The sequence below is a fragment of the Mus musculus genome, chromosome 19, assembly GCF_000001635.26.
Source record: "Mus musculus strain C57BL/6J chromosome 19, GRCm38.p6 C57BL/6J".
Classification (NCBI taxonomy): domain Eukaryota; kingdom Metazoa; phylum Chordata; class Mammalia; order Rodentia; family Muridae; genus Mus; species Mus musculus.
Genome location: NC_000085.6, coordinates 44,003,319 through 44,029,844, shown reverse-complemented (window position 1 = coordinate 44,029,844; position 26,526 = coordinate 44,003,319). Strand labels below are relative to the sequence as shown.

Sequence of the window (26,526 nt, the reverse complement as noted above, 5' to 3'; positions counted from 1 at the left end):
TAAATGTAATTATTTCAATGGTCTTAGAAACCTATGAAATACCAAGCACAGCTTTGTATGTAGTGAGCTCGCAGGGCTGAGAAGGTCGGACAGTAGCGAGAAAATACAAGAGCTAGGGAGATGACTCAAGGCGGAAGCATTCCCTGCACAAGCGTGACCTGAGTTCGAATCCCCACATCTATATAAAGCTGGGTGTGGTGGTGTGCATCTGTGATCCTGGTGCTCGGGTGACAAGATGGGAGGTGGGGGGCAGAAGAATCACAAGTTTGACTGCCAGATTGCTTAGCAATACAAAGGCAAACAATAAAGAATGTATCTCAAGGTGGGGAGCGAGAACCAACATCCAAGATTGTCCTTTGACCTACATAATAATGTGCGCATGCGTCTGTGAGCATGTGCACATACATCATATACATACAGAAAAAAAGAAGAAAATTATGGATTTCTGAGTACAAGGAAAAGCAGCAGCCCTCTTGATCTCAGGCTCCAGCAAACAAACTCAACCCCATTCTGTTTTTTTGGGTTTTTTTTGTTTTTTTTTCCCCAAGTCCAAAACTCTGAGCAGCCTTTGCCCAGGCAGGGAACGCCCACCTACCGATTATTGGGGCTTAAGCTTTGCTCACAACAGGCAGCTTCAGTTAACATCCCGGGGCTGACATGGAGCTGCTGGGTCTCCCTACGCTTGCTCTCCTGGTTTTGGTGATGTCCCTCAGCCTCCTTTCAGTGTGGACAAAAATGCGCACTGGGGGGAGACTGCCCCCTGGCCCCACTCCACTTCCCATTATTGGGAATATACTGCAATTGGACCTCAAAGACATCCCTGCATCGCTTTCCAAGGTAAGGGGCTCTCGTCCTCGGGGGGGGGGGGGGGGGGGGGGTTGCTTCCAGGTTAGGTAGGCACTCATCTCTTGGTCCTGCTCAGACCACATGGGGTACTGGCTATCCCACTGCCTGCTTAGATCTGTTTATATTGTAGGCTCTTTGGGGTGCCCTTTTTGGTATTGCAGAAATGTAAATAATTCTTATCCTTCGAGAGCCGGATCACTTCAGAGCAAATAGTGAGAGGCCTCGGCCTACTCGGAGATGTTAGTTTGGCTCCTAAATAAGAAGTTTCTGGGATCAGAACGTTTGTAGGGTTTTTGGGTTTTTTTGTTTTGTTTTGTTTTGTTTTGTTTTGGTTTGGTTTGGTTTGGTTTGGTTTGGTTTGGTTTGGTTTGGTTTGGTTTGGTTTTTTTTGGGGGGGGTGGTTTTTTTGTTTGTTTTTTGTTTTGTTCTTTTGTTTGTCTTTTGTTTTTTTCGAGACAGAGTTTCTCTTTATAGCCCTGGCTGTCCTGGAACTCACTCTGTAGACCAGGCTGGCCTTGAACTGTAGAAATCTGCCTGCTTCTGCCTCCAAAGTGCCGGGATTAAAAGCGTGCACCACCACTGCCTGGCCAGAAAGTATTTTAAATGAAAGGCTGGTTCCATTAATATATATCACCAAAAAGCAAGCTCCACAAACGTAAAAGTATACATTAGTGTTTTATACTAAATTATCTGTGGGAAACTGTGATTCTCCTTCTAAGGAGGACCTCTCCCCTCCCTACACTCTCCTGTAACAGCACAGCTCGGCTGCTCCTGCTATAGTGGGAGTGGTAATATCTCTGTAAGTTCACTGTGTGAAAACACAGTCTTCAAGATGGAGAAACTGTATAAAAATTTCTCTGATTATAAATCTTTGAACTAAATAATTTATTAGATGAACAAATTAGTCCATATTTTCTGACAAGATGTCTCTCTGATCCTGAGACTATTAAAGCAAACAGCAGACAATCCCCTCCTTGACAAGCATATTTTGCCGGGCGTGGTGGTGCACGCCTTTAGTCCCAGCACTCGGGTGGCAGAGGCAGGTGGATTTCTGAGTTCGAGGCCAGCCTGGTCTACAGAGTGAGTTCCAGGACAGCCAGGGCTACCAGAGAAACCCTGTCTTGAAAACAAACAAAAAACAAACAAAAAAACAAAAAAAAAAAACAAAAAAAAAAAACCAAAACAAGAAAGCATATTTTAATAAGGACGACTCAGACAGAATGCTGTTGCATGTTCGCTATAGCAAACAAGAATGCAGAGATTGAAAGAAGCAAACCTTTAATACACTTTTTTTTTCCCGAGACAAGGGTTTCTCTGTATAGCCCTGGCTGTCCTGGAACTCACTCTGTAGACCAGGCTGGCCTTGAACTCAGAAATCCGCCTGCCTCTGCCTCCGGAGTGCTGGGATTAAAGGCGTGCGCCACCACTCGCGGCTACACTTTACTTTTAAAACTCTATTTTATTACACTTATTTAGTCTGTGAATGTATGTGTATGTATGTGCTTGAGAGTGCATGCCATAGACACACGTGGCAGCGAGTAGGCGTTGATACTCTCTTTCCGCCAAGGGTCTAACACAGGTCATCAAACTTGGTGGCAGGTCCCTTTTCCTGCTGAGTGATCGAATTGGCCCAACTTTACTTTTCTCCCCCAAAGATTGGCAGATGATTTTTTTCATTAATTAATTACTTTACTTCACATTCCAATGGCAACTTTCCCTCCCTCCTCTCCTCCCAGTCCTTCCCTCTCCCCTCCCCTCCCCCCACCCTCTCTTCCCTTTCTCCTCAGAGAAGGGGAGGTCACCCACGCATATCAAACTGCCTTGGTGTATCAAGTTACAGTAGAGAGAGCCAACCCCTGACACTGTCAATGCTATTCTGCTCTGCTTGCAGACAGGAGCCTAACGTAACTGTCACCTTGAGGGGCTTCACCCAGCAGCTGACATAAACACATGCAGAGACCCACAGCCAAACGTTAGGTAGAGCTTGGAGAATCTTGTGAAAGAGGGGGAGGAAGGAGTGAAGGAGCCAGAGAGGTCAAGAACACCACAAAAACAAACAAACAAACAAAAAAGAAAACAAAAACTTAACAAAATCAATTAACCAGGGCCCCTAGGGGCTCATTGAGACTGCATGGGACAGACCTAGGTCCCCCTACACATATATAACAGACGTATAGCTTGTTCTTCATGTGGGACCCCTAACAGCAGGAGCAGGGCCTGTTCCTGACTCTGTTGCCTGCCTTTGGATTGCTTTGCCTTACCTGGACTGCCATGTCTCGTCTCAGTAGAAGATGCACCTAGGCCTACTCCATCAGTGAGTTTTATGGTGTGACTGAGCCCTAGATACAAAGACTGCCCCTGCGCCTACCCGTGCACAGAATCACCTGCTTTCATCCCAACCAGTGGAACATTGTTTGTTTGCTTGTTGTTGTTGTTGTTTTATAATTGAGGAACTACATCAATGCATCATTATCATGCAGAGCTCAAAGTTTACATTTGAGTTTGGAGCTAAGACGAAAGGATGGACTATCTAGAGACTACCCCACCCGGGGATCCATCCCATAATCAGCCACCAAACCCAGACACTATTGCATATGCCAGAAAGATTTTGCTGAAGGACCCTGTTATAGCTGTCTAGTATGAGGCTATGCCAGTGCCTGGCTGTAGTTGTAGTAAGCCGGCCCGCAGCCTACATGAACTGGGTATTCCTGGAAGGCAGGCTGGGGCTGAAAGAGAGAGAGAGACTAGACAGCGAGAAAAGAATGAAGCCAAGACAAAATTTTCTCTGATCAAGGCCTGCGAGTTTACAAAGAGACTGTGCTTAAAAGGGGGAAGGTCCATCCCCCCCCCCACCACCACCACCAATCCATCTTTGGTGCTTTGATGCCATGCTGTCAGCACTTGGTCGCCAGGCTGTTGCTTACTCAGGAATGTCTCAGGAAGACAGGTTCAGCCTCTAGGCAGGTAGCAGAATCTCAGGGCAGTTGACACTTCAAAAGAAGCCAGCCAGGTCGGAAAGCTGCACCTCAGGTAGCCCCACCTCAGTGGCGACAAGTTCTGCATCAGCCCACTTCAGACTGGGGGTGGGGAGGCTACACCTGGCAAATACAGAAGTGGATGCTCATAGTCATCTATAAGATGGAACACAGGGCCCCCAATGGAGGAGCTAGAGAAAGTACCCCAGGAGCTGAAGGGGTCTGCAACCCTATAGGTGGAACAACAATATGAACTAACCAGTACCCCCAGAGCTCATATCTCTAGCTGCATTTGTAGCAGAAGATGGCCCAGTCGGCCATCACAAGGAAGAGAGGCCCCTTGGTATTGCAAACTTTATATGCCCCAGTACGGGGGAATGCCAGGGCCAAGAAGTGGGAGTGGGTGGGGAGGGGAGCAGGGTGGAGGGAGGGTATAGGGAACTTTTGGGATAGCATTTGAAATGTATATAAAGAAAATATCTAATAATAAATAAATAAATAAATATTTTTTAAAAAGTTTACATTTGAGTGCCGCCCGAGTGCATTCTCTGGGCTTGGACACATGTATAAAGGTATGTATCTGCCCTTAAAATGTCAGAACGGTTTCACTGTCCTAGAACTCCCTGTGTTGCCTTGGCAACCACGGCTCTTCTACTGTCTCCATAGTTGTACCTTTTCTAAAATGTCATGTAGATGAGTCACGAATGAATCCTTTTCCCGTTGTTTTCTTCTTAATAATAAGCATCTAAGCAGCCCTCCTTGTCTGTCATGGCTTTGCAGTCATTTCTGTCTGAATCGTCACACCCTGTGTATTCATTCACCTTTGGCAACTATACACGAAATGGCTATAAACATTCACGTGTAGGTTTTTGTGTAGTTCTAAGTTATCTGCTCTTTGGAGATACCAAGGACACGTGGTTGCTGGGTCACATGCTTAGTTTTGTAAGAAGCTGCCAAATAAGATGACAGTTATGGCCATAAAGTTAACCCGAGAAAAGCGTGCTCTACATAAAATGAACAAAGTCCAATACTCGGTAGCAAAGGGCACTTAGCAGAGTCAAGGCATATCAATGAGGTGAGTGGAGATAAAATAAGAGAATGGGCAGTAAGCACTAAGTTCAAAAGACTGGGTCTCCTGATATTCTGAGGGCTGCTGGGAGAATGTTGGCTTCTATTCCAAAAGACAGGACAGCAGAGATTTCAGATGGTGTGACACAATACATCTTATGCTTTAACCACATGGCTCTGTGTGTTAGGGGTAGATTGTAAATGTACTTAAAATGAGGCAGGCTACTCGTGTAGCAATAATCCAGGGGAGATGGTGGTGTCTTGGGTTCGTGTAAAAACAGAGGAGGTTAGGAGGGGTGGTTACATCTGACTGTATCTGGGAGTCAGAGTCAACAGGGTCTGTTCACAGGCTTGTTGATAGGTTCAAGATGAAGAATTAAGAATGGTTGCTAAGTTTCAGCTGAGCAGTTGCTACAGAATAAGATGGGAGAGACTATGGGATCAGGCTTTTTTGTTTATTTGATATTAGGGTAGGGTGTACTAAAAGCTGTTTCAAAGACCTACTGATGCTTGGTGTCTGTATGTGAGCAGACAGTTTAACATATGAAACTTAAGTGTTGGGGGCTGAGCCCAAATTTACATTTTGAAAAGTCGGGAGACGGAATGTACTAAAAGCCATGAAACTGGATGAGATCATATGGGAATGGGTAGACTGAGGCATAATCTCAAGATCACCCCCAATAAAGGGGTCAGCCAGATAGAAGTCTCAAGGAACAGGGGGAGTCAATGAGGTAAGAATAACCACCAAGGAGTGGGGTGCCCTGGAGCATTAGATGAACTGCTTCAACCATGTCAACACCAGTGGCTCACCCAATAAAATGGGACAGTGAAGTGAAACACTCAAGGGAGCCTCAGGAAAGAAGTTTTCAGTCCAGTGGTGGTGGTAAGGGTTTGCATTGAGGTTACAGGAAGGAATAGGGGAGAGAAAGTAAAGAGAGCAGATTTGACAACTTTTCAGAGCTTTGCTGCACTATAGCTCGAATAAATTAGAACCCAGCGCACACATTGGGAAATTGCCCGCCCTCAGCATAAAGAGTCATTTACAGAAAGCTATGCACATGGGCACAGGTTCAAGTGAGTGAGGGGCTGCTGTGGTGAATGCAGATGAAAACTTTCCATCCCTACCATTATCTCTAGAAGCTACAAAGAAGAGTCATCACCTCAAAGAGGGGTTGGGAGAGGAAGGCCAGGCAGGCTGGATGCCAAAGTACAGAAGTACTCTCTAGGTCGGGCAAATTTCATCTTTGGGAATACAAAGGAGTAGTAGAAGATGTTGGAATGGTCCACCATTTGAGAGGAAGCCTGGAGGTGGGTGGAGGAAAGAGAAACCCCAGGGAGCCAGAGGAAAACAGTGAAGGAGTTGTGACTCCTTTGAGCCTCTTAGAAACAAGAACCACAAACAACAATGAAACTGTCTTAGTTAGGGTTTTATTGCTCTGAAGAGACATTATGACTAAGGCAGCTCTTATAAAGGTGAACATTGAATTGGGGCTGGCTTACAGGTTCAGAAGTTCAGTCCGTTATCATCATAGCAAGAAGCATGGCAGCATGCAGGCAGTCATGGTGCTGGAGGAGCCAAGAGTGCTCCTCCAGCACCATGAGCATCTTAACCCAAAGGCAGCCAGAAGGGAGACTGTCTTCCACAGGCAGCCAGGAGGGGGCGCGCTTCAGGATTGGACAGAGCCTAAGCATAGGAGACTTCAAAGCCTGATTACATAGTGACACACTTCCTCCAATAAGGACACACCTATTCCAACAAGGCCACACCTCCTAATAGTGCCACTTCCCATGGGCCAAGCACATTCAAACCACCACAAAAACCAAACAAACTAAACAAACAAACAAATAAAACGAAAATGTTTTATTATACTGGGCCCTAGAAGGCCACGTTTATGCAAGGATATAATATGCTTTGAACACTCTCCTCCCATACTTCACAATCCTCTTTCTCTCCCCTCCCCACACCCACTAATCCCCCTTGTCTCCCTGGACAGTTTTAACTTCTACTTTAGTGTCATCTGTATACAGATGATTTTGTGTGTCTGTATAAAATACAGAACCCACCAATGAAAGAAAACATGCTCAAGTTTTAAACGAAGTATTGAAACACAAATTTGCATTTATCTGTTTGTTGGGGCTGAGGGAACGTTTTAGTGATAAAGCTCTTGCCAAACAAAGGTGAGGACCAGAATTCAGATCCTTGGAACCGTTTAAGGCTGAGCACAGTTGGTGTGTGTACTGTAACCACCATGCTCCTACAGTAGATGGAAGGTGGAGACAGGAGACTCCCCAGAAGTTTGTGGTTTAGATAATCTGGCAGATACAGTACTGGGGCAAACAACAAAGAGACTCTGCTTTGAACAAGGGATCAGGCAAAAGACTGACACCCAAGACTGTCTCCTCTGACCTCCACACATATGCTATGGAATATGGAGTCCCCCACAGATTTGTACACACATCATACATATATAATATTGTGTGTGTGTGTGTGTGTGTGTGTGTGTGTGTGTATAAATTGGGGGGGGGGATAGAAATGTAGGTCAGGGCCTACAACCTCCCCTGACTCAATTAACTTACTTACTATACTATTTCCAGTTGCATTGGTTTTCCTGCAATGATGTAGCTCCATTCTTCTTTATAACTGAGAAAAAAATCCATTCCGAGTGTATATACATCTTTCGTTTAATATAAGTGGTATCATCTTTTAGGTCTTTCCCCCTGTTGTCCTATTAAGCTCTTCTTTGTCGCCCAGTACCACATTCTTTAACACTGCCATAGAACTAACTGTGCATCATTTGGGTGATGGATGCTATTTATTTGGCTGTTTTTGTTTTTTGTTTTAATTTTCAACCATGTATAGTCATTGTACAATCACCATGTCTATATGTACTGTGCTACATATGGACATTTTCATCCATGGATAGAATGCGTGTTGTATATAGCCCACCCCAAATGTGACTGTTTCTTTCTTCTCACTTACAGTAGATTTTAAATTCTACAATGGCTCCTAGGGTTCGCAGTGTCTGCGGCAGTCCGGATGCTTAGTGAGAATTTGCTAACTAAGGTTGCATGTACAAATGAAGGAGTAAAGTAGACTGGATACTTAGGGTTAAATTCCTAAAATGAGACTCATGGAGCAAAGGCCAAAACCTCTGTGCAAAACTCACTTACTAGCTTCCAATAAAGAGATTTCACAACATCATTTGCGCAACTGCTTCTGTCTCCTGCCAGCTGGCCAAAGAGTATGGGCCTGTTTACACTCTGTACTTTGGATCCTGGCCTACCGTGGTCCTACATGGCTATGATGTGGTGAAGGAAGCGCTACTCAATCAAGGTGATGAGTTCCTTGGGAGAGGACCTCTGCCCATTATCGAAGATAGCCAGAAGGGACATGGTATGTTTCAAGCCAAAATGCAGGTGAACTTCCTTTGACACCTGGGTATCTAAGGGAAAGACATCTGATTACTAACTTATTGCATGCCTGGTTTGCAACTAACTGCATGCTTGCAATGCTTGTTGGGATTCCAATGCAAGTGACCCAGAGTCATTACAGATGCCATAGGTGACAGGCATCGTTCCTAACAAGACTGGCCTCACTACTAGTGCCAAACAGACCCTGAGAGGTGCCGGGTCACTAGCACTTCTTTTTTTTTTTTTTTTTTTTTTTTTTTTTAAGATTTATTTATTGGTAAGTACATTGTAGCTGTCTTCAGACACTCCAGAAGAGGGAGTCAGATCTCATTAAGGATGGTTGTGAGCCACCATGTGGTTGCTGGGATTTGAACTCTGGACCTTCGGAAGAGCAGTCGGGTGCTCTTACCCACTGAGCCATCTCACCAGCCCTCACTAGCACTTCTTATCAACTGGCTAAAACTTAGGGGGCTCCTATGTCTGCTTCAGGTTCAATTATTTGTACAATAATTCATAGAATTGAAGCAGGTGCTAGGCACGGTTTCATTACATCCTGAGAAGACATATCAAAAGGATCTTAGAGGATTCCAAATGCAGAGTGAAGCTCATCTGGGAAGCTCACGTTAGTCTTGATATCCAAAAGTGTAGCCTGAGATTTCATATATGAGCATGCTTGATGGAGCTGTGTGCACGTGCATATGTGTGTGTGTTTGCATGAATTTGTGTGTGTGTGTGTGTTTGCAGGTGTTTGTGTGTGTGTGTGTTTGCATGTGTTTGTATGTATGTTTGTGTGTGTGTGTTTGCATGTGTTTGTGTGTATGTTTGTGTGTGTGTGTTTGCATGTGTTTGTGTGTGTGTATGTTTGTGTGTGTGTGTTTGCATGTGTTTGTGTGTATGTTTGTGTGTGTGTGTTTGCATGTGTTTGTGTGTATGTTTGTGTGTGTGTGTTTGCATGTGTTTGTGTGTGTGTATGTTTGTGTGTGTGTGTTTGCATGTGTTTGTGTGTATGTTTGTGTGTGTGTGTTTGCATGTGCTTGTGTGTGTGTATGTTTGTGTGTGTGTATTTGCATGTGTTTGTGGGGTAAGCAGTTTCCAATGAGCGGGCTCCAGCTCATGAATCTTCGGTCATGTGTCTTAACTCTATCACCAGAGCCTCATACAGCATCTTGAGGTCCGAAGTTCAGGGTAATATCAAGTGACCCAACCTTTTCAACTTACTTGGCTGATCTTCCAGCATAGCTAGCCCTCATCTTGGAATTATTCAGGGCTCACTCACTATGAATCAGTTCACTAGTATAAACTTGGGCATCATCTAGAATATTTAGAATAAAAGAAAGGCTTCTTCTACCTAGAAAACCCATGGGATTTAGAAACTCCAAAAAGAAAAAAACAAGGATGAAGACCAGAACATGATTTTTATCATACAAACAGATGGTACAGCATCAAGTCAGGTTAAGTTAATTCGTTCTGTGAATATGACTGAGCTAGAGCCAATATGAGACGCTTTTAAAACAGGAGCCGTTACTCAGAGGTCTGGGACTAGAGAGAAGCAGTACTTGGAGTGTAGCTTTCCCACAGTGGGGGTTGGGCGGAGAGTGGCAGCGGCAGCTAACAAGGTCTAACAATGGGCAGGTACCATGAGCTAAGCAACAGCCTGGACGGAGAAGGAGAAGGGAGGATGAGGGGAGCAGCCTGTGAGTCGCCATGACAATCCCAGTCATATTCCCATTCTCAGCTGAGTACAGAGTCACAGAGAATTCATCTTACTGTATTACACATATACACAATGCTTTATATGTATCAAATGTTATACAATAAAAGAAAAGCTAAGAGTCTCTCTCAAGTCATTTAAAATTATAAACTTTGAATCCCAGATAAATTCTTTTCCAAGTGTATTACGGATCCCTAACTACATCTATAATACAGACTGGATGCTGGTTGTACAAGGGGACTGGGCCTTGGGTCATCCATCCTCTCTTGAGATCAAAGGACATTCGTCCAGATGAAGCAGCAGCCAAGCCTCCCTTTGGACAAGCAAGTTGTTTGCATTGGCTCTGTTCATTTGTCTTTTCATTTTCTTTGAGACTATAACATAATTACATTATTTCTCCCTTCCCTTCGGCCCTCCAAAGCCTCCCATATACTTCTCGTAACTCTCTTTCAAATTCATGGGCTCTTTTCTCCTTAATTGTTGTTACATTCATTTCTGGGGTGTGTGTGTGTGTGTGTGTGCATGTGTGTGTATGCCTAAACATATAAATGCAACCTGCTCACTCTGAATAATGTTGCTTGTTTATATATATTTTCCGGGCTGACCATTTGATATTGGATAACCCAGAGGTTTTTTTTTGGGGGGGGGGAGACTTTATCTCTTCTGTTCTTTCATCCCTTAGTTGCCTGTAGATCTTTATGTAGGCTCAATGCCTCCTGATCCCCGTACCCCCTCCACCTCCCATCCCCTATCCCGCCCCCATCCGTGTTAGCATCATGGTTGTGTTTATTAGCCATGTTGCTGAATTTGTGGGTGTAGCTTTCTGACATTCCTGGAGATAAAAATTGCACGGAAAACTCCCTGTTCCACCCCCTCTCTTTCAAAATCATTGCCGAGCTTCAGGTTCAGAATGTGTTGTGGGTATATCAGTTGGGACTGGGCTCCACAACTCTGTACTTCATCGGTTGTGGCTTTCTGGAATGGTCTCTGTCTGGTGCAAAGAAGTTTCCTTGATGAGGGGTGAGGACTACACTTGTCTGTGGGTATAAGCACAAATGTTTACATTGTTGTTAGGGATTATGTTGACTGAGGAAAATGCCAGTTGTTGGATCTCCCCCAGCATCTATGATCTCTCTAGCCCTGAGGAGTGGGGTAGCTTTCTAGTAGCAAGCATGATTTCCCTCTTGCTGAATAGATCATCTTCCAATTAGAGAGTTGTTGGTTACTCCTGGGTTACGTATGCCACACCAACCGCCTCCTTAGGGTTATCGTTCCATGGTGTTCGTTGTGGTGGCTCACAGGCATCGTAGATCTGTACGTTATTAATTGTCTCCCTCCTTTGGAAGGTGCCTCTGGTACCATGAAAGCCAGTCCTCAGGGAAGAAACGTTCAAATCAGTTCCAGCTCAGGGGCTCCCGGGCTTCTGTCAAGTTTAGCCTGAAGGTGGAAGCGGCTGGGCTGGATGGAGCTGAGGTGGGGGAAAGTTACTGACCTAAGACATGCAGGTGTTGCATCTCTGCGAAAAGCAGCTTGCGATTTTCCTGTAAAATTCTCGACTGCCCCTTACCTGCTCCTTACCTGCATGCAGTGGGAAGAAAACAGTGAGCTCTTCCTTCTCCAGCCTTCTGTGTTCTGAAGAAAAACCTGACAAACCTGCCTTTAATTAACGTTTCCCTTTTCCTTGTGTCTCAGTTCCCTCCCGCTGCCATAACAAAGCACCAAATTTGGGTAGCTTATAGCAAAACAACCTTGTCCCATAGTAGAGATGGGAGTGTGAAATCAAGGTGCTGGCAAATGGGTTCCTTTTGGAGAGCTGTAGAAGAGAATGCTTCATCCCTGCCTTCCAGCTCCTGCTGGGTTTCTGGCAAATATACCTTGGCTTGTGGCTACATCACCTTAACCTCTATGTTCATGTAACTCTGTGTGTGTGTGTGCTCATGCAAATGTCCCCATTTTATAAGGATAATTACATTGGGTTAGGGACTATCCAATGACCACATTTTTTTTTTTTTTTTTTTTTTTTTTTTTTTGAGACAGGGTTTCTCTGTATAGGCCTGGCTGTCCTGGAACTCACTTTGTAGACCAGGCCGGCCTCAAACTCAGAAATCCGCCTGCCTCTGCCTCTGCCTCTGCCTCCCGAGTGCTGGGATTAAAGGCATGCACCAACCACTGTCTGGCTCAATGACTTCATTTTAACTTGATTATCTCTGTAAAGACCCTGTCCAAGTCAGGTCACATTCACTGATACTGGGGGTTAACTTACCAAAGTATTTTGGGGGAGGGTAGCAATTCAGTGAATAATATTTTTGTTCAATGGAATATCTGCTAAAATTCTAACTGGCTTTCTGTTGCCTGTGAACAACGACTGCTACAGATGGCTACGATGTGTGTGTAACTAATCAAATTGTTGAAATATTTCCTGGTAGTTATCAACTCAATATTTTCCCTACCTCTTTGATTCTTTAAACATTTATATCATTGCTAGTGGCAATCGTTCAGATCTTTAGTTTATTCATTTGCTCACCAGAATTAGTTGCCATTAGTGGGCTGGAGAGTCAGCTGTGATTGACAAGTTACCAGAACTTCTAAAGTGAAACCTTTGTGCTCCTGGGACATTTGATGCCAGTTAACTGGAGCTAAGAAATTAGCAGTGATTTAGAGGCTGTTCTGAGGCCCTCAGCACATACATAGAAGAGAACTGCCTGGCCTGGCCTCAGAGGCCCCAGGGAAGGGGGAGTCCTTGCTGGGGAGCACTCTCTTGGAAGCAAGGGGGAGGAGGAATGGGATGAGGGAGGGGTCATGGAGAGCAGCTGATGCTTAGCACTGGGAGAGGCCATTGGTGACAGTGTAGCCTCAGTGGCAGACACAGTCAGGCCAGGCAAGAGAGAAGCCGTAGGGAAGGTGTCCTCTGTGATACAAGACCCTTGCTGTTCTCTCGCTTTGCCCAGGAATTGTTTTCAGTGAAGGAGAGAGGTGGAAACTCCTGCGACGCTTCTCCCTCATGACGCTGAAGAACTTCGGAATGGGGAAGAGAAGCCTAGAGGAGAGGGTGCAGGAGGAAGCCCGGTGCCTCGTGGAGGAGTTACATAAAACAGAAGGTGAAACCTACCGCCTGTCCCTAATCCTTGCTCCTCCTCTGAGGGGTCCCTTAGCCCAAGGTCTACCCAGTCTATGAAGACATCAGGCAGAACAGGAACATCAGCCCCAAAGCTGTTACTCAGGGCTCCGCAGCGCCTCAGATGGCTTCGAGTTCTAACCATGGCGCTTGACTAGATGTATGTGTGGCAAATTACTGCATTTTTCTAAGATGCATTTTCAGTATTTAAAAAAAAAAAAAAAACAATCAGGAGCCGGGCGTGGTGGCGCACGCCTTTAATCCCAGCACTCGGGAGGCAGAGGCAGGTGGATTTCTGAGTTTGAGGCCAGCCTGGTCTACAGAGTGAGTTCCAGGACATCCAGGGCTACACAGAGAAATCCTGTCTCGAAAAAAACAAACAAACAAACAAAAAACGAAAACAAACAAACAAACAGGCTGCAAATCAAAGCCAATAGATAGATTTTAATAATACAGGAAAAACATTTGCATGGTATCCAATATATTATAAATGCCTCGTAATATTGATTGTTCCCATTCTTATACTACACATACAATTAAGAATGGGTTAATAATTATAGTATAATACTATATAGACCATATAGTAGCAGCTCATGCTATTACAAGATCAATGGAATATACTAACAGCATATATACTGTATATGCTAATATATGTGTGATAATTAAGATGACTAGAAGATGCTTACATTCTAATAAAGGAAGTTTGGAGGAATAAGCCAGATGCATATATATGAAAAGAGGCCAGTTCTTGAAATCCTAATTTAGGATGACTTGAATGAAACTATAGCTCAGTGAAAGAGGCTTGCCTGGCATGGGCAAGGCCCTGCGTTCAATCCTTAGCACTGCAGACAACCGATCTCAGTGTTGAAATTCTCCCCCCCCCAACCCCCAGCTCAGCCCTTTGACCCCACCTTCATCCTGGCCTGTGCTCCCTGCAACGTGATCTGCTCCATCCTTTTCAACGAGCGATTCCCATACAATGACAAGACATTCCTCAACCTCATGGACCTTTTAAATAAAAATTTTTACCAACTGAACTCTATATGGATCCAGGTAAGACCTGGGTTCTTCCTGTGTGTGGCACGGCCCTCACTGGCCTCCTAGAAGCCTAGGGCACAGTAAAAGGCTCTGGCTTCCCTTGACCCATGAGCATAGCATCCTTCCCTTTGTGCGTGCAGAGTAAATGAATAACATTTAGCGCAGTGACTGGGGAAGTTTGCCCTCTGCTTGGTCCAACTGGTCTGTTGGGAATGTGGCTCAGTCGTAGAGACTTGCCTAATGTTTGTGAGGCCGTGGATTTGATGCCCTGCACTGCAAACTAAAGACAGGAGGGAGGGTGGGAGGGAGGGAGGGAGGGAGGGAGGGAGGGAGGGAGGGAGGAGGGAGGGAGGGAGGGAGGGAGGGAGGGAGGGAGGGAGGGAGGGAGTCAAGAAGGGCTTTCCCAGTCACTTCCATTGACAGCCACTCAGTACATCTCCACTCCCTGACTCTGGGGTTGAGCAATGGTAGGACAAGCCATAGATGGGAGGGACACTCCTCTTTGCATGTCACTTACCCTCCCCTCCCTGCCAGCCACACCGGTGACTCCTCACAAGGGCATTACCCATACTTCCTGTGTTTGCTCACTTTCATTTGTAGATGTACAACCTATGGCCGACGATCATGAAGTACATACCTGGAAAGCATAGAGAATTCTCAAAAAGGCTTGGTGGTGTTAAAAACTTCATCCTAGAAAAAGTGAAGGAGCACCAGGAGTCCCTGGACCCCGCCAACCCTCGGGATTACATCGACTGTTTCCTCAGCAAGATCGAGGAGGTATAGGACTTGGGGGTGGGGCTCTTTTCTTGATGTATTTTAGCCCCCCCCCCGAAGATGCAGGAGAGTGGTCACATATGAAGGTAGTTGTTATAATCCTGGTACTGTATGGATTGCTGGATAAAGGATTTGACACACATACACTGTAAATAAACTGTAAGTAACGTTAGGCATACCAATAATGGCTGCTGGTGCGTAGCACTGGTACTTGGAACACTACTGAACAGAGCTCCAAACTCTGGAATTTAGCACTGTGCACGTTTAGAGTCCCCCAGCTAAGCCGAGCAGTGGTGGTGCACACCTTTAAGCCCAGCACTTGGGAGGCAGAAGCAGGTGGATCTCTGAGTTAGAGGCCAAGCTTGGCCTATACAGTGAGTTCCAGGGCAGCTAAGACTATACAGAGAAATCTGGATGCCAAAATAAAAACAAAAAGAGTGCACCAGCCAGCTACATAAATGAGAGGAAAATGCCAGTTGACCCTATCCTTAGTGCGCATTATTTCTACAATAATAAGCTCTGGCATGCATAGCCAGGTTCCCTTGAGGAGATGTCTGAGAAGAGAATGCTGTACATGCCACTGCCCCGAGCGAGTTCTCTGAGTTAATGAGGCCTTTATACTTTCTTCAGTTACCAAAGAGGTCCACCGCAAGGGCCTAGTCATTCCGATGAATGTCAGGGGACTGTAATCTCTGGGAAAAAGAAAACTATCAAGGTGTGGTGGTACACACCTTTAATCTCAGCACTCACAAGGCAAAGGTAGTTAAATCTGAGTTTGAGGCCAGTCTGGTCTACAGAGCAAACAAGGGCTACTAACAATGGTGTTACAGAAGAGCCACACAGCTGGGTAGAAAAAAAAAGGAAGCTGGCCAGTCATGCAGTGACCTTCCTACACCGGGCTCAAACAGAGCTTATCAAACTAGTCTCTTTCATTAAGTACTGCCCGAGAGCTTATCATTCGCCAAGTGTTTGTGTATGTGGGGTGTTGCTCTGAGAGCTTCCTGCCCATTCTGTGTCCTGGCTAACCTGAGATTCGAGCCCAGACAATTCAGCTTCGTGACTTACGGCTCTATTCCAATAGGACAGGACACTAAAGGGACCTTGGAAAGAGTGGATCTTGCGTGGTGGGATTTGAAGAGACGTTTGCCTCCTCTTTAGCTCACAGAGCCCATAACTCTCCCACCTGCAGGAGAAACACAACCTGAAATCTGATTTTAATCTGGAGAATTTGGCCATCTGTGGGTCTAACTTGTTTACGGCAGGCACAGAGACAACCAGCACCACCCTGAGATTCGGGCTTCTGCTCCTTGTCAAGCATCCAGAGGTGCAAGGTACCCCGAGTGAAGAAGGAGGTGGGGGCTACTGTGCTTCATGGGAAGGGCCTTGTCTTTGAGGGACAGAATTATGTCCCATGGTGCTGCTAAGGAAGAGAGGCATTTAGGAACATTTAGATTTAGATTCAAAAGTAGAACGTATGGATCTCAAACCTCATATGTTAGAAAAAGAGACAAAAATTTAGCTGCAACTGAGCAGAAGATGTTAAGGGGTTCCATGCTGAAACCACTCGAGGACCTGCCAACACCGGGCTGGGTGACCGCACATGAGTTCTTTCATCTTGTGGGCTTCTATTTCACGCCTTAAAAATGCACCAAACCCCTCAAGGGGGATTCTTAGCTCTGGCAGAATTTTTCTTTTTCTTAGCATATACTAATTGCATACAATGATGGGTTTAGTTATGCCTTTACATGCATGTAAACAATGTATATAGCTCCTATTCATTTTACATGCAAGTATATCGTGTACATAGATCCTATCCACGTCTCCCACTTCCCACTCCAGTTGATCCGGGAACAGGGGAAGGACTACTGAAGGGAACTAGGTGAGGGGTTTCTAACAGGAGAATGGGTGGCCTACCAGCAGCTACACCACTGAAGGCAATTCTTCCTCCTACCGCAGTCACTAACTGCTTATAGATCACTAAGTGGGTCTTAATCATGAAGTTAAAACTGAAATTCCAAGGATAATCTCAAGCCATTTCTCAGAGCACAAGCTGTAGGAAGTCAGGATTTACTGTTCCACAAAACGCAGTTCCCACGGGAGGTGTGGGAAAGTGCTAGAAGCTGATAAACGTGTGCCCGGCAGAATAAGGATCTAACATTTTCCCTCTATGGTTGATTTGCCGGGAATCACATGATCAGTTGGGCCTGCCTGGGTCCTGTCCTAACCACAATGGCAGTCCTGCACATTCCTGCCCCAACCTTTGTTTCCAATAGCCACATCTTTGGGATTTGCAGCAAAAGGGGACTTTGAACCCCCCACCCAACCCCGCTCACCCCTTACCAAAGCCTTCTCTAGGTCACTTTCTATCACTCTTTGCAAGTATTTCCAGGTCTCCTGGGAATACAGGCCTGAGGAACCCTCACCGTGTCTCTGCAGCCAAAGTTCATGAAGAACTTGATCGTGTGATTGGACGCCACCAACCCCCCAGCATGAAGGACAAGATGAAGCTGCCCTATACAGATGCCGTGCTGCATGAGATTCAAAGATACATCACTCTCCTTCCTTCTAGTCTGCCCCATGCTGTGGTCCAGGACACAAAATTCAGACACTATGTCATCCCCAAGGTTAGATGTGTTTGCAAAGATGACTGGGAAGGAAGGGGTTACCATGGTACCTGCTGGGCTTAGGCAATGGCTCTCAGTTCTGGGGCTGGAAGAGAAACAGGTTAGAGTCACCAAAAGAACACAGAGCCACAGACATTATGTTACCTCTGGGCCTTGTCTTCGGCTTTGTAGAACATGGCACGCTGACCTGAAGTTTCCCAGACCCCTCATGTCACATGCACTAAATGAGCAGTGCCTTCAATCCAGAAGAAGCCCACCTGGTTTTTCTTGGTGGGTTTTAAAAAGGGCCTCACTGTGAAGGTGCAGCGGTTCTGATGTTGAGCCAAATATTGCCTTTAATCCCAATGTTGGGTTACTCAGTTAGGCTATTGCTGTCCTCAGAGTCAATCTGTGCATGCCAGGGTTGCAGGAAGCCTTCAGCATTTACATTTAAGGGGCTCCATTGCTCCTAAGGTGTAGAAAAGATTCCAAATGTGGCCATAAACACTGCCACACTCAAACCATCCTGCCTGTCCAGTCTGCTAAAGTGTGAGTCTACACAGCTGACATGGGACTGGACCTTGAAGTCAGTTGTCTAAAACCAGGATATACATCATAAGAAAAAAACCAAGGGCTCGGTGGGTGAGGGAGAGCACGTGGTATGCAAGTGCAAGGACCTGAGTTCAGATCCCAGCACTGGAGTATAAAGCCACAGGTAACCCCGCACTGTGGTGGGCAAAGGCAGGAGGGTCACTGGGCCTTTCCTTTCTTTTTAATAGACCAAGTCCTCACTACACTGCCTCAACTGACCCCCATCTTTCAATTCTTTAACCTTAATCCCTGGTGTGCTGAGAATACAGGTGTTCACCACCAGTCCAGCTAAGAAAACTTTCATTAATAAAAAAATTACAAGGTAAAAGTACTCAGGAGTAAGCAGAAAGTTTGCAAGATTTTAAAGATATTTTCAAATTTAGAACGCTAACTTATACAATTTTTAAATCAAAGGACGTTCTGTCTTAGGCTAGGAAAATATAATTACATGTTTATATTATAGGTAAAAGATGTATTTATATTAATATATAAATTAATATTAATAACCATATTTTTCTAGAACCAAATTAACAGATTCCAATTTTGATATGGAATTTTTAAAATATTTAAAATAAATTATAGGAGCTGGGCAGTGGTGGTGCACGCCTTTAGTCCCAGCACTTAGGAGGCAGAGGCAGGTGGATCTCTGAGTTTGAGGCCAGCCTGGTCCACAGAGTGAGTTCCAGGGCATCCAGGGCTACACAGAGAAACCTGTTTCAGCAATAAATAAATAATAAGTAAGTAAAACACAAATCCACAGGTTTTTTAAAAATTTATTACACATTTTATTTATTTTTATGTATGGTTATTACGAATGGTTAGTGAATATGTAAAATAAACCCACAGAATGGAATAGACTGAAAATAAAAATTATAAGGATTCATGTTTTAACTTATCATACTATATAGACTGGATGTTTAAGAGAACTCTTAAGACAGGGTTTCACCATGTAGTCTTGGCTGGCCTAGAACTCACTGTGTAGTCCAGACCGTGGCGGAGCTGGCAGAGTCCTGCCTGAGGGATGGCAGGCATTCTTGCTGGAAGCAGCAACAAAGGTAACCTCTGCAGGAGGCTGTGTGGCCACAGCTGCAGGCGTTCACAGCTCCAGAAGAGCATCCCCACTGCTAAGAAGTTTTATTTTGTGCAGATTTTCCTCAAAATAAGAATTTCTTATATATTATAATTTTTAATAAATCAAAAGACTTATTCTGTATTAGGCTGGGAAAATTTATCTACAAATAAAATAACATGTTTATATTACATATATAAAATGTATTTATATTAATACATATATTTTCTGGAACCAATAATAGATTCCAATTTTGATATGGAATTAATTATTAATAATTATATTATATATAATAGATAAATATATGTACATACATATGTGCATATATATATATATATATATACACATATACATACTTAAAAGCTAGATGTTGAAGCATGCACTTATAACCCCAGTTTTTGGCAGATGGAGACAAGAGAATCAGGAGTTGAAGGCCAGCCTCAGTTACATAATGAGTTTGAGACTCTGACTCAAAGCACAAACTAAAAGAATGTAGTTTATATCTGAGGGTTAGAAATGTTCTGTTTTAAAAGATGCTCACTAACCATGGGAATTTAAAATTCTGCTATTCCTATAAACTAGACTAGTGTGCAAGCTACGTAATACCACAGGTTCTATGTGGAAACAGTGGGCCAGGCTGTGCATGTCTTGTTTTCATTTCATAAGGTATCTTCCAGGGGACAATTATGATCTGGTAACAGTGATGATATCAAGCTAGAAGCCTGTGAAGAAGGAGGGAGGAGCCAGTGGGATGGCTGAGTAGGTAAAGGTGCTTGCTGCCAATTAGTGACCTGAGTTCAATCCTGGAACCCAGGTGGTGGAATGAAAGAACTGCCCTCTGACCTCCACGTGCACACCGCTGCAGGAGGATAAACAAACAGATAAAATGTAAAGGTATTTTAATCCAGCAACATGGCTGCTCTGATCGCATCCAAAGACCTAGGTCTGTGATCTGGCTGGAATGTAGACAGGCCTTTAGAACACACCTGCAGTCCCCGAATATGAGTCTAATTAAGGGGCAGACAAAGTGACAAATCGGAGAAAGATTTGACAGAATGGGTCAGAGATAGGATACGCCCAACTGTCAGAAGAAAGGCTATTTAAGGTCAGCCCTGGGAGGATCAAGGGGGGTCAGTCCAAATGTCAGTGAGCGGGAGTAGGGTCTGTGGAGAGTCAGTGTAATGAATGTAGTGGACTTGAGTTCCTGTGTTCAGTGCAGGTCAGCAGAGGGAGTAATTCAGTGAGAAGCTGAGAGAAGCCTAATTGAATCAGTCAGTTTGGAGAGGAGTTGGAGCCAGGACAGCTGAATTGAACCAGCCAGCCAGAGCTCAGAAAGAGCTAGAAAGGGTGAGCTTATTCAGCGGTAAGTCTCCGAGATGACAATTACATCAGGCAAATACAGGTTATTTTTATAGTAAATGTCAAAAATAATTTAAGAGAACAAGAGAGAAACATTTTTGCTTTATAGCCTTCTTCTGCACAGTACAGTTTTGCACCGCACTGTCATTTCCAATTCTTGCGCAAACGTTTAAAGAAACCGGAAGTAAAAGCAGAAAAGCTTTTGGCTAAGCTGGGTGCTCCAAGACCAGACAGAGCTTGATCCTGGTTCCAGCTGTGCTGCTTGCCATAAGCAAGCGTTTCTCCTTTCTGATCCTCAGCTCCCTGTTTATATAACGTGAGCCAAAAACGCATCCTCTCTCTTCCATTGGCATGAGAGTTAAACGAGGTTTATAAACAGCTCCGCACGGGGTCGGGCAGATGCGAGGCTTCCTGCATAAACAGTGGCCGCCGTTAGCATGCCGTTAGCATGTCATCATCAGGGCTACAGCTTCTTGATCACTCCCCACTCACAGCCCTTCTCTACCAGGACCTTTGCATCTAGGCCTACCAAATAGGTATATACGTTAAACATTTTCTGGTGATAAATTTTCTGGTTAAGTATTTTGATTTTATAATTGTCAATGCTGAGAGCACCATTTTGCATAAATGTTCAGCACAAAAAAGCAGGAGGAGATTTACTGCTATTTCAGAAGTTATTAAAAACCCCTACCCTACCAAAATTGCTTTAAACAATTTCATAATGGCACTCAAGTTGGTGACTCAAACAGCAAGTTTTAAAACCAGCCTTTTTTTTTTTTAGATTTTTTAAAAAAGATGTATTTATTTATTATATGTAAGTACACCGTAGCTGTCTTCAGACACACCAGAAGAGGGCATCCAATCCCATTACAGATGGTTGTGAGCCACCATGTGGTTGCTGGGATTTGAATTCAGGACCTCCAGAAGAGCAGTCAGTGCTCTTAACTGCTGAGCCACCTCTCCAGGCCCCAAGCATCCTTTCTAACACAATTTAAAGACACATTAACTTTAGACTTGCAGGCTGAAGGAAGACAGAAGGGGGAAGCCTGAAAGTCTTTGCTGTCTATAGTTAAACCATTGTTTCTATGAGCACAGAAAACCTGTGGGTACAGGAGGAAGATTGCAGACCAGAGCATGCGGTTGTCTTGCATCTCAGCTGAGCTGTTTCGGGCCACGTTCTCCGGAGTTGTGTGGTCTGACAGCATGCTCAGTGCAGGGCACACGCTGTGTCTGGATAAGACGGCAGTGAAGCCACAGGACGCCACCCCTGTAAGGATGGTGGGAAATCCCCGATTCCTTACATGTTGAATTTGGATGACATTTTTGGTCCTTGTGTGTGTTCATGTGGCTAGCTCGCATACAGTTCCCACTCTGATAGCTTGCTTTATATTGCTTCGATAACGCTGTGACCAAAAGCAATTTGGGAGGAAAGAGTTTATTTACAGTTTAGCTTACATATCCCAGGTCACAGTCCACTGAGGGAAGCTGAGGCAGGAACTCAAGGCAGAAACGGAAGCCATGAAGCAGTGTTGCCTACTGGCTTGCTCCTTCTGGCTGATCCAGTTGACTTTCTTACCCGCCCCAGGACCACCTGCCCGAGGGCGGAGCTTCCATAGAGGGCTGGGCCCCCCACATCAATCAATCCTTAGTCAAGAAAATGCCCTATATACAGGCTTGTATTTTCTCAGTTGAGGATCTTTTTATTACGCCATTTTACAAGTGAGGGGAACGAGGTTCCATTGTACAGACCCGAGGCTCAGCGGCTCATTTTCTTCCACTTACATCAGAATCCAGAGAGGAGGAAAAACAACAAAAAAAGTAAGCATGCCAAAGTTAAGTCTTTCAGCTTGAGGCTGAAGCTCCAAAAAAAGCGCGTGTGTGGGCACTGTGAGCTGCCGCCTCAGATTTTCAGCAACTAATTCTTGAATGCTGACTGTCACTCTTACCACAAAGAACTGCCAGGCCGGTAAGTGCGCGTGTAGCAGCAGTAACCCGAGACAGCCAGGGACTATGTGAGTATTTCCCTGTTAAATCCACTGTTACTCAGAGCATTTGAGTGGCTTGGGAGCTATAGGCTAACTGTGGTAAAGCACCTCCGTGGTCTGTCTCTTGGTTCCAGGGCACCGCTGTGTTCCCGTTTCTGTCTTCCATCTTGTTGGATCAAAAGGAGTTTCCCAACCCAGAGAAGTTTGATCCAGGACACTTTCTGGATAAAAATGGCTGCTTCAAGAAAACAGACTACTTTGTTCCTTTCTCCCTCGGTAAATATACACGTTTTGGGCAACTCTTAGCGTCACTGAATTACGTCTTACGTGACCCACTGATGTAAAGTCAATTGATCGAACTGTTCTAACTTCCCAAGTCTAGCTAGAGACATTCAAGTCTCTATACCAGTCACATCAGCTTCGTCATCCAGGAACTATTGGGTGGCTGCTAATTGCAACTTCTTAAAGAAAACAAACATTAAATTCAGATGTCACCTATTGCTTGGCAGTGAAGAAACTGTTGCAAATTTTGTCTGCTGGTTTTCCTTTGTAATATCAACTTTTCCAAAACACTCCAAGATATAAATGTCTTCATTTAACTGTTATTAATTATTAATAATATTAATTTTCTGATTCTCAGAGCCAGAGTCCATCAGAGAACCTTCATCATCTTTCTTCTCCAGATTTGGCCTCCAGTCATATTTACTGGAAGGCCATAAAACCCACTTGGCATTGTCAGCCTGCATTCCTTCTCACTGTTAGTCTGTGTGTTTATTTGACTAGCATTTTTTTTTTCTAAATAAGCAGTTTAAGGAGCTTGAGTTGTTGTGGTAAACCAGTTGCCTATAGTATGTAAGGCCCCAGGTTTGATCTGTAGGCCTGCAAAAATAAATCAATAAATAACAAATCAGAAAGTTTAATATGCATCATTTCTAACTACAATGATAACAAATATCCAACATAGAAATTCTGTAAACTAGTAGAAGAGAGGGAAATAAAACTACCTGCAATTTCCCATTATAGAGATAATCACTTACGGACTTATCACAGATACTTTAAACAGTACCATGGTATATGTAATGGGTTGTTATTATTATTATTAAGCTTGGCTTATTCTGTACAGTCTGTAGTAATCTGCTTTTACATAGTATGCTGTGATAAGGAATATTAAATCATCTTCCATGAAAATCTTGCAGTCGCATTGTATAATAGGCTCATAATGTGTTGCTTACCCAGTCCTTTATAGAGCCAGGTCTAGGTCATTCAGTCCCACAGTGTCATAGAAAACGGTGCAAGTACTGGCCTGAGAGCCTTGCTACTGCCTTCAGATAACCCCCTGGAAGCACTGACGATGAAGATTTCTTGAGTGTTTCTGAAAGTTTTTAATTTTTTCATTTGATGTATATGGGTGCACGTGAGCTTTCAGGGCTCAGAAGAGAGTGTCAGATCCACTCTAACTGAAGTTAGAGCTGTTTGTGAGCCACCAAGTTGGTGCCAGGAACCTGGGTCCTCTAGAAGAGCAACCAGGGATCGGAACCCCTGGGCCATCTCTGGCCCCTAGAGCACTGGGATAAGTGCTCGGTTACTGTCCTCCTGAGGGTTCTGGTGGGCATTGTCAGCGGCTTTCAGGTCTCCTTTGAACACGAAGAGAGCTAACAGGGTGTTTTCTCCTTCCAGGGAAGCGATCCTGTGTTGGCGAGGGTTTGGCCCGCATGGAGCTCTTCCTGTTCTTCACCACTATCCTGCAAAAATTTTCCCTAAAGGCTCTGGTGGAGCCAAAGGACCTTGATATCAAGCCTGTTACTACTGGGCTTTTCAACTTGCCACCGCCTTACAAGCTGCGCCTTGTTCCAAGATAGGAGTTTCTCCTTTTAATCATTCAAATCAAAGTAATTGTTCTCTTTTTTTCTATAAACAGTCTATTTTGCTAAGTGCTACCTAGGCCAGAAACATCACTCACTAACAGCACGTGGGCATTTGTTTCCATCTTAAAACCTGGGTCCTGAAAGCTCCCAGGACACAGGCAGGGTGTCTCAGTTCCTCAGCTGTCTATAAACTAGGCCCTAAGCACAACTGACACCAGATCCACAAGGCCCTCATCAGACGCCACCTGCAAGCAGCTGCGTGCTCTTCTGTGGCTTCAGAAATAGAATTATATTCTGTCACTGTTTCAATAGAGAAATTAATGTACCAGCCCACACACATTTTCCTATTCTCACGTAAAAGCATTTATGTGGTTTGTGTCACCTTCATGAAATAAATTCTCACCCCAATAATAGTTTCTTTGTATGTTTGACTTTATCTCAAGTCTCAAAAACAAAAAACAAAAACAAAAACAAACAAAACAAAACAAAAAAAACAACCTAAAACAAACAAACAAAAACCAGACCCTTTCCTTGGCCTGTAATCTACAAGAAGATAAATAGCAATTTCCAGAGCTCTCCCTGCTCCCCCATCTATTGGCAGCCATTGGTTTGCATGTGGCCCAAAGAACATCCTTAAGAAGTGAAACTACGGGGGCTGGAGAGGTGGCTCGGTGGTTAAGAGCACTGGCTGCTCTTCTGGAGGTCCTGAGTTCAATTCCCAGCAACCACACCACATGGTAGTTGATGCCCTCTTCTGGTATGTCTGAAGACAGCTATAGTGTACTCATATACATGAAATAAATAAATCTGAAGAGGAGGAGGAGGAGGAGGAGGAAGAAGAGGAGAAACTACATCTAGGACTAAGGCACAGACATTCATGACTGGGCCCTCCTGACAGACACAGGGGTTGAACCAGGGGCAAAGAGCAAGAGGGCAGGAGACAATACACCTACACCTTGCCAAGGGAACAGTGGCTACACAGGAGAACAGCAATGATAGCTGCCCTAGAAATGTCTGAGGTGAGTTCAGTGAGCAGCAGCTGCCACCAACTGGGTCAAAAGCCGACACTTTGGGTCAAAGACCTGACCACTCTGGCAGCCCTGGAAATGAGCGGACTGTAAAGACAGAGCTGAGGCAGGAGAATGAAAAGACAAGCCACTGGTTGGAGAAAATGTTCTCCAAGGATGCATCTCAGAAAGGAAGATCACTTCAGTCAGATATTCAACACTTGAAACTCGATTTGAAATTGAAACAGAGCCGGGCAGTGGTGGCACACGCCTTTAATCCCAGCACTCGGGAGGCAGAGGCAGGTGGATCTCTGAGTTCGAGGCCAGCCTGGTCTACAGAGTGAGTTCCAGGACAGCCAGGAACTCACAGAGGAACTACACAGAGAAACCCTGTCTCAAAAATAAAAAAGAAAGAAAGAGAAAGAAAAGAAATTGAAAGGGATGTTAAATATAGGGCTTAAGAAATAAACAGATAGCTAGGCAGTGGTGGTGCACACCTTTAATCCCAGCACTTGGGAGGCAGAGGCAGGTGGATATCTGAGTTCAAGGCCAGCCTGGTCTACAAAGTGAGTTCCAGGATAGCCAGGGCTACACAGAGAAACCCTGTCTTGCAAAACCAAAATAAATAAATAAATAAATAAATAAATAAATAAGAAATAAACAAATGCCTCATCCCCAAAGACACACAGTGGCCAAACAGGTATTCCGCATCATACCCCATCAAAGGAACACAAACTAGGATGAGGTGAGTGCCAGCTCACAGAGGTTAGAAATGACGAAAAGGTTAGAAATGCAGAAATGTGGAGCACACAGCAAGGGGGATACAAAGCAGGTTAGCATGCAGAAACATACGGCCACCCTGGGAGACAGCTTAACTCTTCCTTCTAAGCATATCTCCCTCATACAACCCAGCACTGCTGTCCTTGCCTTTACCCTATACCACATCCGCAGGGCCAGAGGATGACTCGGTGTGCCAGGCACACGAAGCTCTTGCAGAGAACCTCAGTTCTGTTCCCAGCACCCAATAGCTGTAACTCCAACTGCAGGAAATCCGATGCCTTCTCAGGCTTCCGTGGACATACCTGCACCCCCCCCCAAACAGACATACA

General features: G+C 44.6%; 1 protein-coding gene across 3 annotated transcripts; it reads left to right on the top strand.

The window, feature by feature from the left end:
• Window positions 1-588: 588 nt before the first annotated feature.
• Cyp2c23 (cytochrome P450, family 2, subfamily c, polypeptide 23) lies at window positions 589-24,823 on the top strand. 3 transcript variants are annotated; one of them, XM_017318162.1, is made up of 9 exons: window positions 589-837; window positions 8,121-8,283; window positions 12,960-13,109; window positions 14,019-14,179; window positions 14,765-14,941; window positions 16,128-16,290; window positions 17,375-17,562; window positions 22,680-22,821; window positions 24,223-24,823. In XM_017318162.1, exons 1-9 carry the CDS (start codon window positions 658-660, stop codon window positions 24,402-24,404), a joined length of 1,506 nt encoding a protein of 501 aa, XP_017173651.1. In that variant the 5' UTR covers window positions 589-657; the 3' UTR covers window positions 24,405-24,823. The 3 variants fall into 3 exon arrangements, with proteins under 3 accessions (XP_017173651.1, NP_001001446.3, NP_001161377.1); NM_001001446.3 differs by having other exon boundaries at window positions 598-837; window positions 16,128-16,269; NM_001167905.1 differs by lacking the exon at window positions 24,223-24,823 and having other exon boundaries at window positions 598-837; window positions 16,128-16,269; window positions 22,680-23,054.
• The last annotated feature ends 1,703 nt before the right edge of the window (window positions 24,824-26,526 follow it).

What these genes read in the sequence shown, in the direction of transcription:
- Cyp2c23 (XM_017318162.1), top strand. Translation starts at nt 658, where the DNA reads ATGGAGCTGCTGGGTCTCCCTACGCTTGCTCTCCTGGTTTTGGTGATG. An exon ending in GGAGTTACATAAAACAGAAG is followed by an intron (nt 13,110 to 14,018) that starts GTGAAACCTACC and finishes CCCAACCCCCAG; the next exon opens with CTCAGCCCTTTGACCCCACC. An exon ending in TACCCCGAGTGAAGAAGGAG is followed by an intron (nt 16,291 to 17,374) that starts GTGGGGGCTACT and finishes GTGTCTCTGCAG; the next exon opens with CCAAAGTTCATGAAGAACTT.